Source organism: Vombatus ursinus, unplaced genomic scaffold (assembly GCF_900497805.2).
Source record: "Vombatus ursinus unplaced genomic scaffold, bare-nosed wombat genome assembly UNPS02014830.1, whole genome shotgun sequence".
NCBI classification, from domain to species: Eukaryota; Metazoa; Chordata; class Mammalia; order Diprotodontia; family Vombatidae; genus Vombatus; species Vombatus ursinus.
The window spans coordinates 2,824,952-2,837,042 of NW_020954608.1; the positions used below are offsets into that span (position 1 = coordinate 2,824,952).

The 12,091-nt window shown below is 35.2% G+C and overlaps 1 protein-coding gene across 1 annotated transcript in view; it reads left to right on the top strand.

Moving 5' to 3' along the window:
- Window positions 1-12,091, top strand: part of BMT2 (base methyltransferase of 25S rRNA 2 homolog) — a 59,993-nt gene that overhangs the window by 16,383 nt on the left and 31,519 nt on the right. The window contains exon 3 of the mRNA XM_027838863.1: window positions 7,028-7,198. Within this exon, the coding sequence (XP_027694664.1) occupies window positions 7,028-7,198 (171 nt within the window). The remainder of the gene's footprint in view (window positions 1-7,027; window positions 7,199-12,091) is intronic.

Below are 12,091 nucleotides of genomic sequence, written 5' to 3' on the forward strand. Positions count from 1 at the left end.
TTTTTTTTTTTTTTTTTTTTTTTTTTTTTTTTTTTTTTTTTTTTTTTGTGAGGGCAATTGGGATTAAGTGATTGCCCTGAGTCACATAGCTAGTAAGTGTTATGTTTCTGAGGCCAGGTCCTCCTGACTCCAGGGCTGGTGCTACAGTCTTAATATTTCGTTTACATTGACCTGAATTGCCTAAACTAAGGTCACACAATTAATTGGTAAGCTGGGACATGAACCTAGTTTTCCAGTCCAGTGTTCTTTCTACTACACCATTCTCATAGTTATTAAATGTATCTTAGATTATAATTTTGGAGATCCTTTCCTTTTAGGAAGTTTTGTTCATAAATCAGGAGATACTCCTCTTGTTTACTATATTCTGTAGTTGTTTTTTTTTTTTAACTTCAATTGTACTGAAGTTTAAACTTCAGTATTTAAACTTGAATATTTAAAATCTACATACAGTTGTATATGCTGAGGGAACTTGAAAAGGAATTTATAGAAACCAAAGTTTCATCTGTTCTATAAGGGTAATAACGTTTAGCCACTTTTCACTTTTTAGGTGAAGTCTTTTGATTATATTTTGGTTTGTGCTTTGTCTGGTTGAATATTTTTAGCAAATAAAATAATTGATAGCTTGGACGAATTGTTTAGGCAGGCTGAAGAAGAAAATGTAGCAGTATTTACTTGATTTTGAAGAGAATACAATTCTGGGGAGGGTTGTATATGAAATAGTTTTAAAAACTAAACATGAAATGCACATAAATATGCCATTTCATGTAACAAAAAGATGGTAGTGTGATCCAGTAGGCAACCTAGAACTATCAATGCTTAAGAAGATCATTTTTGGCTTTTAGATCATGTATGGTATTCACGAGTATTTGTTTAAACTTGTACATGCTTCAAACTTCAGCCTGTTCAGCATGTTCAGCATGTAGTATGCCAATAGTTAGGTATAAATATTTTATGGAAGAGGTGATTTTTCCGTCAGTTTTTTTGGTCAGTCTACTGAAAAAAGTGTTAGGTTGTAGTGAAATATATTAATAGACTGGAGGATAATTTCAGAGTAAAATATAGAAAGCCATTACTTTAAATTTAAAACTTATATAAGACAAAATTCTTGGTGTCTGCTTTGTTGTTGTTCATTTGTTTCAGTCACATCCAGCTCTTCCTGACCCCATTTGGGGTTTTCTTGGCAAAGATACTGGAGTGGTTTGCCATTTCTTTCTCCTCATTTTACAGAGGAGGAACTGAGGCAAACAGGGTCACATAGCTAGTAAATGTTTAAGGCTAGATTTGAACTCAGGAAGATGAGTCTTCCTGACTTTAGGCTCAGCACTCTATTTTACTGTACCACCTAGCTGTCCTGGTGTCTACTTAGGAAAGGAAAATAATGTTCATCTTTGTTATCATTGGTTTCTGGGAAATCCTTTACTGTCTAGTGATAATCTGAAGCAGCAGTGTCATTGGAAGGCCAAAATAAAATTTAATGAGATCATAACAATAGCTACTTTCTAGTTATCCTTATTAAATCTTTATGGGACTTTTATTGTTTAGTAAACATCAGTGTCTTGATATTGCATTTCTAAGTGTTGATTTTCTGATTAGAAGAAATAGATTGTTCCAATTTTAATTTATTAGTTTCAATATTTTCATGCATACTACCATGTATTTAACATTGTATTAACCCCATATATATTAAAATGTATTATATATGTAATTCAATGTAATACATAGTCTTGTATGTGTTAGCCCCATTTCAGAACACATCTCAGATGTACAACTGAAAAAACACCTTTTTAAAAGATGATGACTAGAGAATGCTTTTAATCCCTCCTGCTGCTGAAGCCTGAGGCTGGTTATGGAGTTAGGCTAAAGGCCACCAGGCTTCCCAAGGAGGGGTGAACCTGACCCAGGTTAGAAAAATGAAACCAATTAAAGTTTCTGTGCTGATCAGAATTGGTAATCAGGACTGTGAAGAAGGACCTGCACGTTTAACTTGGGCAGAGTAGGGGGACCCTACTCCACTCCTCCCCTCCCCCCAATAAAGATCATAAAACCAATTTTAGAAGATGAAGTTCATTTTAAAATGTTGAGTACCTACTATGTCTATGGCACTGAACTAGGATTTGAGGACAATATAAAAGATGAATAAGGTATGTTCTCCTGTGAATAAGATATATTCTCATGTCATCCAAGAGCCTTTCTCAAGACAGAGATATAACAAGACAGCCCTTTTTCAAGGGATCCAGACTTGATTTCGTAAGTATTTGAAACTCCTCTCTGTGTAGATTACTGTTCTCAACTTTTAGAGAGTTGCCTGGGCTGCTAAGGCTTAAATTTAAGCCCAGAGTCACACAATCAGTATTTGGCAGAGGTAGGACTTGAATGTTTCTAAGGTTTTCTTTGTTTGTTTGTCTGTTTCTTTTTGTTTTTATGGTCTTGGTAGATGCAATTATGTTTTCAGTATGCTGATAATTGACTAATTTAGTGGCCACCTTATAATAATAGGACAGTATATATTTTTGTGAGCTACAACATAGAAATTTATTTTGGAAAAGAGGGATTATTCTGCAACAGCAGTTTGGAAGATAATGTATTGTCTGTAAACAAAAATCTCCTGCCCATTCATCTTTTGAAGTTTTGCTTTTGAACATTATAAAAGTACATCATAAAATGACTTAGTATCAAAAAATTGCTCTGTTAAATTAATGACATAGGTATAGTGATGATCCTTTGCAGTTTTCCTTTTTATAAGTATGCTTTTGTATTTGTTAAAATTATAAAACAGGATTTTTGGTAGTAATTCCTCTTATGGGCAGGCCTAAAATTTAAGATAAATCTTCCATTTAATGAGATGTTTAACATAGTTTATATTAATGTAAGTTATGGATGTAAAACTATCAATTCAGTGGAGGAATTAATGACTGAGAATTGTAATTAAAACAATTCATTCTTTATTATGTTTGCCAGTTTAAAGGATATTCTGTTAGAGACTTCCATCAGACTGACTTAGTTTTGTTTTTTTTTTTTGTTATGTGGTATAATACTATGTTGTGTTGTATATTTGACAGAATTTGGACCTCTCCTAGTTATCAGGCTTCCTAAATTAAAGTTGTTATCTTATACATCATCAGGTAACTCTTTTACAGATTAGGATGTGGGTGAATGGCTGCCAAAAACAATTTGGAAAGGAACATTAAATCACAGTTGAGCTCAGTTTTTGGTATTCCCATTATCATTGAAGTCAATCTGTCTTTCTACTTGAAATCTTGAAAGTTATATTGCTCAGTTGAAGTCAGACTCAAATTGTATAGAACAAAGATGCAGACACCAGGAAAAGTATGATGGATGAACAGGAAATTGGCATAGTTTAGGCTTGGAATTTTAGTTCACAGAGTCCAAAAGTTGTAAGGAACCTCAGTGGCCAACTAATTCAACACATAGCTTAATAAGAATCCTTCTGCAGCGTCTCCAGGAAATGATTATCTTCTTCTGAAGAGAGGGAAATGACCTCCCAAGACAATACTTGTCACATTTGGTTACCTCTAATTTTTAGGAAGCTGGTGTTTTACGTTGAGGCTGTTATGAGCCAAGATATTGGTGGAAATGGGGAAGGCAAGTTAATTTTCTGTACCTACTTCTCTAGCTAGAAACATCACAAGCAAGGAAGGTGCAGTACTGACTTACAGTAGTTGGGGTTAACTTTTACCCTGAAGTGGATTGATTTGGGACTCAGCTGTTAGCTTTTTGGGCAAGAAAAGGAAAAGCAATTTTTAAAATTTTGATTTTTTGGAATTCAAGCATAGAATTTAATATTTATACCTGTTTAGTTTCATCTTATTTAATTTAAGCCATCTTTATGGTCTATTAAAATCTTGTTTGGGTGATGGCTTTATCATCCAGTTATGACTATTCCTCCTTACTTCATGTCCATCTACAGATTTTGCAAGATACTGTCTATAGCTACATGTGAATAGTTAATAAAAATGTTGAAAAGAACACACACAGACCCTTGGGGCAATCCACTTGAGGCCTCCCTTCAAGTTGAAATGGGTCTATTAATGACTGTGGGTCCTATGTTTCAGTCAGTTTCACCTCTTTCTAGCAGCTCTATTTTCATCTAGCCCAATGGTCTTCAAAATTTTTTGATACTCTTTTAAAAAAACAAAACAAGAATATTTATATAGTGCTTGCTATGTGCCAGACACTGTGCTAAGTGCTTTACAGTTATCTCATTTGATTCTCACAACCACAGCGGTTGCTGTTATTAGCCCCCTGTTAAAGGAAATAGGCATGCAGTAGTTAATTGACTTGCCCAGGGTCATATTGCCCATAAGTGTCAAACAGATTTGAACTGAGGTCTTCCTGACTCCAGGCAAAGTGCTCTATCTACTACATCTAGCTGCCTTTTTCAGTAAACGAATTTTTAACACCTATCCCAATGTGTGTATATTCACATTTAAAATTACACACATGTACTTTTATACTAATAATCATATACATAAATGAATGTCTTCATTCCTCTCTTGGTTCCACTACTGATTCTCTGGACCTTTTCCAGCATGCCACAACAGCCTTTTCAGTCTGCCCCTGCACATTCTTACCCTGAAAGTTCATTCTGCCCCTGTGACCCCTTTTTCTAATTGATTTGTTCCTCCTCGAACCTCCATTTGAAGGAAAATGCCCATGCTAATTATGTCTTTATTCCTCTCTGGGCCCATATATCCGTATTCTCAGTGATTAACACAGTGTCTGACACATAATAAGCACTTAATAGATGCTTGTTGATTCGACTTTTTATCCATGTTGTAACACAAAAATAGAAATTAAAGGGTGAGATTCTAGAGGTAATAAAACCGCCTAAGACTTTTGCATGTTGAGGGAAATGGTCTGACCGATCCTTAAGAAATTGGCAGCTATGAAGAGGACGGGTACAAGGGGGAGAGAGTTGATGAAGAGACCAATGAGAAGGCAGGTGCAGTGGTCTGGGGGAGAGATGATAAGATTCAGAACTGTGGTGGTGGCTTTGAGGAGAGAGAAGGGAACAGGTGTGGGAGGTGGAGAGGTGAAACCGCGAGACTTAGGGATAAGGATGGTTGAGGGAAATTGTCATCAAAACTGACAGTGAAGTTATGAGAACCTGGGTGGCTAGAAGGATTGTGATGACTTTCACAGTAATGTTCTTCCAAATAGAAGTCTGAAAGATGAGTGGGTTTGAGGTGAGGTGAGGTGAGGGGGAAGGTCACGTGGTTATACTTACGATTCAGATTACAGCATCCATGCTTGCTCATCCTGTGTGGTTCATTCTGGCAAAATGAGGAAAGGGGAAGGCAAGCTCTTTTTCCTCATTGGCAGTTGCCACCAAACTCAGCTCACAATCGAAGGAGATGGAAGCAAGGGAGGCAGGTGCTTTACACAGAAGGGGGCAAGGGATGGCATGGGGAAGGAATTATTGATAGATTGGTAGGTTTTGGGGTAAATATTAATGGATAGAAGAGTAGATGTAGTTATGTTGGAAACAAACTCCATGATTGGCTATAACAAGGTCTCTTCTCCTTGGAATTGGACCTTTGGCTTCTACTTTGGAGGCTGGTAATCTAACTCATATCATTCTGTATTATATCCAAGCATAGCATGACATATGGTTAAATGTTTCACTGAAATCTTAGTATTTGGCATCTAATTACAGCATTCCCTTGGTTGCTAGTTGTAGTTATTACATCAAAAGTGAAAATTTGGTTGTTCTAGCATGACAAGTCATGCTCCATTTCTAGTGATCTCTGCTTCTCTAAGTATATTCTCACAAACTATCCTCTTAATAATATGTTCCATAATTTTTGACGAATTTCACATTAATTTAGCTGGATTCTTAATCTCAAGGACATTGGACCATAATGGGGAAAATACTGTAGTGATAGCTAAAAACACAAAGAAAGTTCAAATTAGCTATTTTTAGATAGTGAAGAAGACCAAAGTAATTTAGAATCAATTTATTGCTATTATATGTAATACTATTGAGTCGTGGTGAATTGTTCTTGCCCCTTTTACTTAGTACCTGCGGGTCTGATAATTACAGTTTATACTATGAATTATATTTTGCATCCATATTTATATACTTATATTGCTTATTGATATGAGACCATCATTTAAATGTTTTATTATGCAGTTACATATCATCTGTAATATGAGGTGCTCATAGTCATGCTGAATTTTTGCCAAAACAATAACCAGATTCTGAATTACATCCTGTAATGTCATTACCTTTTATGTCTTGACCCATCCTCCAAAGACTACTCATCAAAATAACATTCTTTTGTGGTTATTCATGGGCTGAATCATTGTATTTTAAGAAATCACTAACTTGGGAATATTTTCAATGTGTTAGAAAATCAGATTGATGATTATGTTGAAATCTGTAAATTATAGAAATCTGTAAATTACAGCTAAGTTCAACTATTTGTCTGTGACTTTCCAAAACACTTTATGCTGCCTTAACGTAGTTGTATCTAGTTATATTAGCAAGGAAGTATTCATGTTTGGTTACAATCAGTAGATTGGTATTATATTTTTATTAAAATTTCCCTTTTGGTATACCAAAGGTTATCCCTTTGGCATATTTTCATTAAAATTTATATTTCTTAAATTATGCTGCTTTGACAAATAATAGCTATTTTACAAAACTATTATAATTTTATGGATAATAATGAATGATGTAACCTATGTCTCCCCACGAGGAATTTAATTTCTGCTTAAGAAAGTCCAGAAAAATGCCCTCATGGCATACAAGTATCTTTTTTGGTACCAAATAATAAAAGGCGTTGTTTTTGTCATGACTGTTTTTTGTTAATACCCTTCATTCTTTCTTGCATATTCTATAACCAATTTGAACTTTTTTAGAGTATGCTCAATAAACTTTTGGTTTAATTTTAATATCCAACTGTCATTTTATAATCTTAAATTCATTAAATTTATCCTTTTACCATAATTTTCTTTTTCTTATATTTATATGCTATTGTATATAACTTTATTTTACCTTTAGTGTATGCAGAGAATATTTCCAAAATGGTGGAAAGAGGAAAGCCCTTGAAAAAGATGAAAAAAGAGCTGTGCTTGCTGCTAAGAGTGCATCAGCCTTAAGTGTTAACGATTCATCCAAGTTTGAAGATCATTTAACCAGCTTCAGCTTTACAAATCCTGAATATATAACTGAGTAAGTTTTCTGATTTTTTTTTTGTTTTATTAAATGGTGTTACAATATGACTGTATACACACACAGAGACGCACAACACACACAATATATACATACATGATAAACTAGTGAAATAATTTTTGTTTGCAAATAATTACGAAGTTGCATGTTCACTTAATGCTTTGATGGACAGATTTTGATTTCACTTTCAGATTGTAAAATTAAAGCTAGCTGTATCTATCTTAACTCAATGTAACCTAAATGTAATAAGAATTTTTACTTCCAGTGGTGTAGTAAATTTCTGTTTATTGATAATTCATATTAGCCCAAAGGCTGAGTAACAAGATTTTAATGTTCTGTATTGTTCATAGAATCACAAATTTAGAACCTGAAGGAATTGTATCGGTCATCTAGTCCATCTCTCTCGTTTTTGTAATTGAGAAAACCAAGGCCCACAGAACTTGAGGAACTTGCAACTTGAGCCTGGATTTGAACCCAAGTCATCTTAACTCCAAGAGAGCTCACTTTCCTTCTGGGCCTTCTTGCCTGTCCCAATCCTTTTGACTGCATTTTAGAGACAATTCATTTAGTTGCTAATAATGTCTTCAGCATTTACTTGTGTCCATTTTTTTTTTTTGTTTGTTTGGCAAGGCAGTTGGAGTTGAGTGACTTGTCCAGGGTCACACAGCTAGTAAGTTAGTGTCAAGTGTTTGGTCTGAGACCGAATTTGAACTCAGATCCTCCTGATGCCAGGGCCGGTGCTCTATCTACTGCTCCACCTAGCTGCCCCAAATAGGTACAACTTGTCTCCATTTTAACAGAGGCTTTGTACATACTTTGGTAGTAGCAGGATGAGAGGTAGAAAATAATGCCCTAATTGCTTGAGGGATTAGGAGCATTTAATCTGACCATATTCATGGGCAAAAAAGAAATATTTGTTAGTGTAAGGCATCATATAGAATGTGTATTATTACATTCTCAGTGTGTGAAAATTCATATTCTATTACCATAGTAGTACTTTCTGTATACATGGAATGAGTAACTCTTATCAGAAATGTTACTTATTTACTATCCATTCTGGATCATATAAAAATCTACTTTATAAAAAAGTATTCTTAGGTTTAAAATTATAAATGAAATGTGTTCTTCCAGATTATATAACCTGAATGCTAAGAAAGAACACGAGGAAAGCTGATTTATTTAGTCTATTGTTTTTAGATCTCAGTTAAGGAAGTTAAGAGGATTAAATCAGCTGGATTAAAAATCGGGCAAATCCAGAAGCATTTCCCCCTCCCCCCATCTTTTTGGTGATCAATGACTCTTAAAATAGCTAGATTTTTAGTGACTGTGGATTTTTTTAAATGTTCTTTATGTAACTTACAATTTTGAATATTCAACATAGCCGAGTTATACTTAAAGACAAAATTATGTATTAAAAATCCTAACCTACAGAGAAGATAAATCCTGTCACCAAATACTGTTGCTTTCATAATGTTTCTCGCAGCTAGCACCCTTGCATAAGCTCTTATCAATTCAAATAATCTACAAGGACAATTTTATCAGTGTCTTAACTGCTCTCCTTTCTAGTTTCATCCTTCTTCAGTCTATCACAGTTGCCAGATAAATTTTCCAAAACTCTTCCAGAAACAATATTTCGACCACATTAGTCTTTTGCTAAAAAGAAACTTCAATAGTTCCCTGCTAAATATAGAATCAGATCTACACTTAAATTCACAATCAGTTCCTGATCTGCCACTTGCTTTCCTCCTGCTATTCCTCTCCACATATTCTTTCTTCCAACTGGAGAATGTAGTCTACTTAGTATCCTCCACAGAAGCCTGTAGAATTTTTACCTCCTTGCTTATATTCAAATTATTTCTCTATCTAAAATGCAGAATCCTCACTCCCCACACATATTTCTCCTGGAGTGATAGTCATCCTTCAAGACCTATGTATCTCAATATGACCGCCTCTATTTAACACCCTAACTCACAGTTACCTCTAGCTTCTGAACTCTTTTAGCATTTAATTTGCTTAATTAATGTCTCATTTATTTAAAGAGGCAGAATGGCACAATGGATAGAGTAACATGGACCTGGTTTTAAATCCTGCCTTTTACAATATATGTGTAATGTTCTGTAAGGCACTTCCCCTCTGGGCCTTCAGTGTCCCCCTAAAATGAATCTTTTGAGTCTAGATGGCCTAAGCAGTCTTACAGCTCTAAAATCTATGATTCCCTCAATTCCCTCTCTGATATTTGGCATGTTGACAATTTATTTAATATTTCTATCCTTGCTCTGTATCTTTTTATATGTGTGTCTCTCTTGCCTTCCCCACATAGCTCCTACAGGATAGGGAAAACATGTTATCCTTTTTTTATCTACTCTATAGTACCAAGCACAGTGGCCTACACATAATAGGCATTTAATAATTTGCTTAATTTCTTTATCCTTTGCAGTATCTAAAGACCTTTTAAAAGATTTAGTTCTGTAGACTTAAGAATTGCGCAAAATCAGATTAGAAACTGGGAATCAGCCTTGCTTTGTGTGTGTTTGTGATTTTTTTTCAGCTTTTCTTTCAATTCAAATATTGATTAATTCCAATTATGTGAATTAAATTAGTCACTTCTCTCAAGCAGCCCACAGTTCAGTAAAGGAGATGACATGTGCAGAGATAACTTTGATGCAAGGCCAGAAGTGGTAAGTGCCATAACAGAGGTATAACAAAAATCTTAGAAGGCTTAGAGGAAGAGTAAAGTTACTCATTTGTTATCAGGGCGAGTTTCACAGAGTTACAAGAATCTGAGTTGGAAGAGGCTTTAGTGGCTCCCTCATCCAACCTGAATGAAGCCCTGGTATAAATTTGCCTCTTTACAACCTCTACCCCATTGTTTCTTGTTCTGCCTTCTGTGACCAGTCAGAATAGTCTGATTCATTTTCCTTATTATATCCCTTCGAGCCCTTGAATACCATTATCATTCATAAAAAGTCTCTTGTGGGCTAAAATGTCCATTTCTTTCATTTAATTCTTATGTGGCATTATCTTACGTTTGATCACCCTCCTTTAGGCTGCTCTCTCCTTTAACAGTCCTCTTTGTTCTTGATCTCTCTGCAACTTAAGCCACTGTTGATGTCATCTCCTCCTCAATACACTTTCCTCTCTAGTTTTGTCATAACACTTACTTCTCCTGATTGTCCTGCTTATCTGACCACTCTTTGGTCTCCATGTTATATCTTCATTCAGGTTATAGACCCTAACCATGGGTATACTCCCCTTCAAACAATTCATGATTAAGTTACACTGGCCTACTTGCTCTTCCTCAAACATGCCACTCAGTCTTTGTTGCTTGTTAGTATTTGTACTCCTAGTGCCTGGCCCATAATAAGCACTTAATAAAAGCTTGTTGACTAACTTCTTAAAATGTGGCCCCCCTGTACTGAACACAGTGCATACACTGTGGTTTGTGAAGGACAGGTACGAGTCATCACATGGCCAGTTCTTATATGCACCCTGAATTATAGTTCATGTGGGCCTGGTGACTTAAATTTATCAAGAGGTACATGCTGTTTTGTTTTACCCTTACAAAGTTTGCTATGTCCCTGGGACTAGGGAAAGATCTTTGGATTTAGAGTCAGAGGACCTGGATTTGAATCTAGATATAGGCACTTTACTTCCTGTGTAATCATGGGCAAATTACTTTCAGAGCCTCAGTTAGCTGATCTGTAAAATGAAAGAATTGAACTGGTTGGTCTCTAAGACTTCTGTTAGCTTTAAAACAATGACCCTTTGTCATTGGGTATCAACTTGGTATTAGCCAGCTCTGTTCTCTGCCTTTTTCACATTCAAGGATCATTCTCTTTTGCCAAGAAAAGTAAAGTAAAACTTGAAAACTTCTGCTTTTCTGTCTTATTTTATCATAATCTTATCGACTTTGAGCTAGTTTGCCTGTCCTTTATTTTATCCTCCTCTTTTTCTCCATATAGGTTTTAAAAATCCTTTTGCCCATAGTATTTCCTACCTTTTAACTCATTCCCTGGTTCATTGTTCCAGGGATATTTTCTTCAGAGCAGTTCCGTGGTGTTTTTTTTTTTTCATTCTCTGTTACTTTCCTTTGTCTCCAACCTCTATGTCTTTTATAACATAGATCTATGAGTTTAACATGTACCCATGTTTGTCTCTTGAGGTCATTCCTCTTTTTCCTTTTCATCAGAATAGTTAATTCTTTGAGGTAAATCCATCTCATGGATAGCTAAATTCTTCTAAGCCACTTTACAGTTTTCCCAGTAGTTACCAAGTAGGGAGCTCTTTATATTTTCTGGTTTTACTAAACACTGGGTTTATTGAGTTCCTTTATTACTGTCTTCCTTATCTAATCTGTTCCATTGATCTATAGTTTCTTTCTTTTTAACAAGTAAAGGGTATTTTGGATAATTGCTACTTTATAACATAATTTGAGGCCCAAAAGTACTACTCTCCCTTTATTTCTACTTTTTTTTTGTTCATTTTTTCCTCCAATAAAATTTGGTTATTTTATTTTTGTTTTGGTTTGGGTTTTTTTGCTTTTTGGTGAGGCAGTAGAGGTTAAGTGACTTGCCCAGGGTCACACAGCTAGTAAGTATCAAGTGTCTGATGCGGGATTTGAATTCAGCTCCTCCTGATTCGAAGGCCAGAGCTCTATCCACTGTACCACCTAGCTGCCCCTAATTTGGTTATTTTATCAAACTCTTTGGTAGCTTGATTGATACAGTATTAACTCTGTAGATAAACTTTGGCAATACAGTGATTTTTATTATATTGGCATGGCCAGTGTATGAGCACTGAATATTCCTCCAGCTATTTAGGTCATTCATCATTCCTTTAAGCAGCATTGCTTTTTAATGTGAACGCAAAAGAGCTTTTTCATATATACAGCAT